Raw genomic sequence first — 4598 nt, forward strand, 5'->3', positions numbered from 1 at the left:
GTCAAGTTCTGATCTTCTAGATATCGGTGCGCGGGCCCATGAATACAGTTAAGAACATGGGCAACGTAACTTTCTTGGTTTTGACTGGGAACCATATAAACTTGTCGGGTAAGCGCTTTGTCAAACTCCTCGTATGTAGGTGGACGACCATCTCCGTAGAACTCCGGGAGAGAGGAGGCGAAATCCTTCACCGGAATGTATGACCTCTGGATGGAGCTCGTGTTGTTGAGAGTCGTCTCGTGCCATTGGTCCTGCGTACCAGGGGCGGCCAGGATCTCGGTCATGGCTGGCAGCCCCGTGTTCGTGTTCCTAATCGCTGAAGTTCATTTCCTTACCTTAGAGGGAAACGGTTATTCCAGTAGTGAAGCGGGTTGTGAAAAGAACAAGGAAAAAGATGACAGTATCGTTATTAGAGAGTGAATCGACTAACGCGATACTATAAGTAATATTTTCATTATAATTATAATTATTATTATTTTTATTTTGAATTTAAGCATAAAAATGCTGATAGAGGGTAAGACCCCCACCACGGCCTCTATGCCCTCTGGGGTCTCCCCATCCTCGACCTCCTCCTCGTCCGCGACCACCTCCTCTTCCTTGACCACCACCTCTTCCTTGTCCTCCAACTTTATTTCCTCCTCGTCCTCTATCTTTTCCACTGCCCCTGCCTCCAATCCTTCTCCTCACGACTGATCGTCCACCAACATAATTTTCCCCCTCAGCCTGTCTTTTCTCTTTTGGGGTGTGGCGAGCACCCCTATTCTTCCCTCTACCTGTAGATGATAATAATAATAATAATAAAAAGAATAATAATAATAAAGTAAAGAATAAATAAACAAGAAAAAGGAAAAAAAATAGAAAATAAATAAAAATTACGAAATAAATGAATATATAAGAAACAAATAAATGAAAAAATTAACGAATAAACAATAAATGAATAAAAAAGTCAATATATAAACAATAAATAAACTAATAAATATATAAAAAACGAATAAATAAATTAATAAATATAGAAAAAACGAATAAATAAACAATAAAATAAATCAATAAATAAAAAATGAATAAATAAGAAGATAAATAAATAATAAAATCGATCGATCATAAGAAGAAAAATTAATAAATAAATAATCAACAAATGAACAATGAATAAAGTAATATATATATAAAAAACAAACCGATATACAATAAAATAAATCAATCAATGAAAAAAATAAATTCATAAATAAATCAATAAATAAATTAATCAATTTATAAACAAAAAAAAAATAAATATGCAATGAAAAAATTGATAAATGAATAATTGAAAAAAAAGAAATAATAAATAAAAGAATAAATATATACATGAACAAGTAGAAATACAAATATATAAATTAACAAATAAATAAATCAATTAACAGATAAATCTTTAAATAAATCAACACATAAAAAAATTTTTAAATCAATAGAAAGTAGAAAAAAAATTAATCGATATTTAAAAAAATTACAAATAAAAAAATCACAAGTTGCACTTACTTTTTATTTTGGCTTCAGGGGGTACTTTGTTGGGAGGGGGCTCCGGAGATGCCATCTCGACGTCCGTAGGACCAGGGAGTTCTGATTGCAGAACTCTCCTGGTCATCGTGTCTAACAGGGAGCTCTCTTCCTCACTCTTTTCCAACTCCTCCTTCAACATTTCCAGAAATTCTGAAAAAAAATAAATAAAATTATAAAAATGCATTCTCAAAGTAAGTAATCATGTATTATTCATTTACAAAAAATATCAGTGCTCTGCAGTGGTCTGGGTGCGACCCGAAAGGTCCACACGACCAACTTCCCAGTGGAAAAAATAAAAAAACAATTTGAATAGAACCCGTTTCCATTTTTTATAACAAATGGAATCGTTATAAACGAAATGAGGCTGTTTTTATTCATTTAATATGGTTAGTAACTTTATTTCAGTAAAAGAAAAAATTGTGCGTTAGAAGAATTCGAATGTACCTCATAGATCCTTTTTTCATTATTTACAACGAATTTCATTGTTATACACGAAAAAAGTATGTTTTCATTTATGGCATACGGTTGGTAACATTTTTTTAGCAAACGGAAAAATTATGCGTTAAAAGTACTCATATATATAGAAAGGGTCCCTATTTTTATTGTTTATAACAATTTAAAACGTATTATTTAAATATTACTATGATCAATAATCACTTGTTAGTAACAATGTTCAATTATTATGAACTATTATGCGTCTTTAATGCTGTTTTCTCAATCCTGACACGAGTTTAAAATTCTTTCATTGCTGATATTGTTTTTTAAATTTTTTTTTTCGATAAAATATTGTCATCATATATCCATACAAGTATTCCAATCATTTAATATTCATATTTCTGCAATGATCTTGAAATTTTGTCTAAAGAATGGTATAATTTATAAATTACAAAATTCAAGTGATTTCCTTTTTCCAGCTTTTTTATTCTGCCAAAAAAATGGCTTTACCGATTTTCCTGAAAAATTTTTCAGTTCTAAGTTACGTAATTACGCGTCGGATGCAATTGGTCCCACATCGATATCATTTTCTGTTCTCGAGATAATCGAGGCGAAAAATAATTCCGAAGGTACGTACGCACATATGCACATACGCACATACGCACATACGCACATACGCACAAACGCACATACGTACATACACACACACAGACGTCCACGTAAAAACTGTCGATTTATTCTAGAATAGGCTTTCGAATTTATTTATTATTAACTTTTTTTTAGCAAAAGAAAAAATTATGCGTTAGAAGAATTCAAATATATTGCATAGATCTCTATTTTTATTGTTTATAACAGATTTAATTGTTATAAACAAAAAAAATGAGTTTCCATTCATGTCGTACGGTTGGAAACTTTTTTTTAGCAAAAGAAAAAATTACACGTTAGAAGAATCCAAATATATTGCATAGATCTCTATTTTCATTGTTTATAACAGATTTGATTGTTATAAACAAAAAAAATGAGTTTCCATTCATGTCGTACGGTTGGTAACTTTTTTTTAGAAAAATAAAAAATTACGCGTTACAAGAATTCAAATATATTGCATAGATCTCTATTTTTATTGTTTATAACAATTAACAAATTTTTTATCCAAATATTATTATGATCGATAATCATTTGTTATTAACAATGTTCAATCGTTATGAACACAATTTCTTATTATTAACAATAATCATTCACTATTTAATTATACTCAACGCTATTTTCTCCATCCCGACACAAGTTTAAAATTTCTTTATTGCTGATTTCGTTTTTTAAAAATTTTTTTTCTATGAAATACTGTCATCATATTTCTGTACAATTATTCTAAACATTTGATATTCATATTTTTCAAAAGATCTCGAAATTCCGTCTAAAAAATGGTATAATTTATAAATTGCAGAATTTAGGTAGTTCACTATTTTTTCAGTTTTTTGATTCTGCATAAAAAATAGCTGGATCGATTTTGCTGGAAATTTAATCAGTTCTAAGTTACGTAATTACGCGTCGAATGCAGTTCGTATGTTCGTACGTGCGTTCGGAATTATTTTTCGCCTCGATTATCTCGAGAACAAAAAATGATATCGACGTGGGACCGACTGCATTCGACGCGTAATAACGTAACTTGAAAATGATTAGATTTTCAGCAAAATCGGTTCAGTCATTTTTCATGCAGAATCAAAAAACTGAAAAAATAGTGAACTACCTAAATTCTGCAATTTATCAATTATACCATTTTTCAGACGGAATTTCAAGATCTTTTGAAAAATATGAATATCAAATGTTTAGAATAATTGTACAGAAATATGATGACAGTATTTCATAGAAAAAAAATTTTTAAAAAACGAAATCAGCAATAAAGGAATTTTAAACTTGTGTTGGGATGGAGAAAATAGCGTTGAGAATAATAAAATAGTCAATGATTATTGTTAATAATAAGAAATTGTGTACATAACGACTGAACATTGTTAATAACAAATGATTATCGATCATAATAATATTTGAATAAAAAATTTTTTAATTGTTATAAACAATGAAAATAGAGATCTATGCAATATATTGGAATTCTTTTAACGCGTAATTTTTTATTTTTCTAAAAAAAAGTTACCAACCGTACGACATGAATGGAAACTCATTTTTTTTGTTTATCACAATTAAATCTGTTATAAACAATAATAATAGAGATCTATGCAATATATTTGGATTCTTCTAACGTGTAATTTTTTCTTTTGCGAAAAAAAAGTTGCCAACCGTACGACATAAATGGAAACTCATTCTTTTTGTTTATAACAATTAAATCTGTTATAAACAATGAAAATAGAGATCTATGCAATATATTTGGATTCTTCCAACGCGTAATTTTTTTTTTACTCTTTCCACTGGGAAGTTGGTCGTGTGGACCTTTCGGGTCGCACCCAGACCACTGCAGAGCACTGATATTTTTCTTTATTTTTTTAACTTAACTAATATCCGTCTACCGACATCGTGGCCTAAATGGTAAGGTGCCAGCCTAGCGCACTATGGGTAGCGGGTTCGATTCCCGGCTGAGACAAGACCCATTTATAATATAGTCTTTTCTCTGACCACGGTGA

General features: G+C 30.2%; 1 protein-coding gene across 1 annotated transcript; it reads right to left on the bottom strand.

The window, feature by feature from the left end:
* Window positions 1–489: 489 nt before the first annotated feature.
* Window positions 490–1683, bottom strand: LOC118070605 (protein FAM98B-like; the record flags this gene model as incomplete). The annotated part of the gene is made up of 2 exons (XM_035089309.1): window positions 490–773; window positions 1513–1683. Coding segments are annotated over 2 exons (455 nt in total), but the record flags the coding sequence as incomplete, so codon positions are not given.
* Window positions 1684–4598: the final 2915 nt, after the last annotated feature.

Source organism: Chelonus insularis, unplaced genomic scaffold (genome assembly GCF_013357705.1).
Source record: "Chelonus insularis isolate UGA/USDA-ARS -01 unplaced genomic scaffold, ASM1335770v1 contig_65_pilon, whole genome shotgun sequence".
NCBI lineage: Eukaryota > Metazoa > Arthropoda > Insecta > Hymenoptera > Braconidae > Chelonus > Chelonus insularis.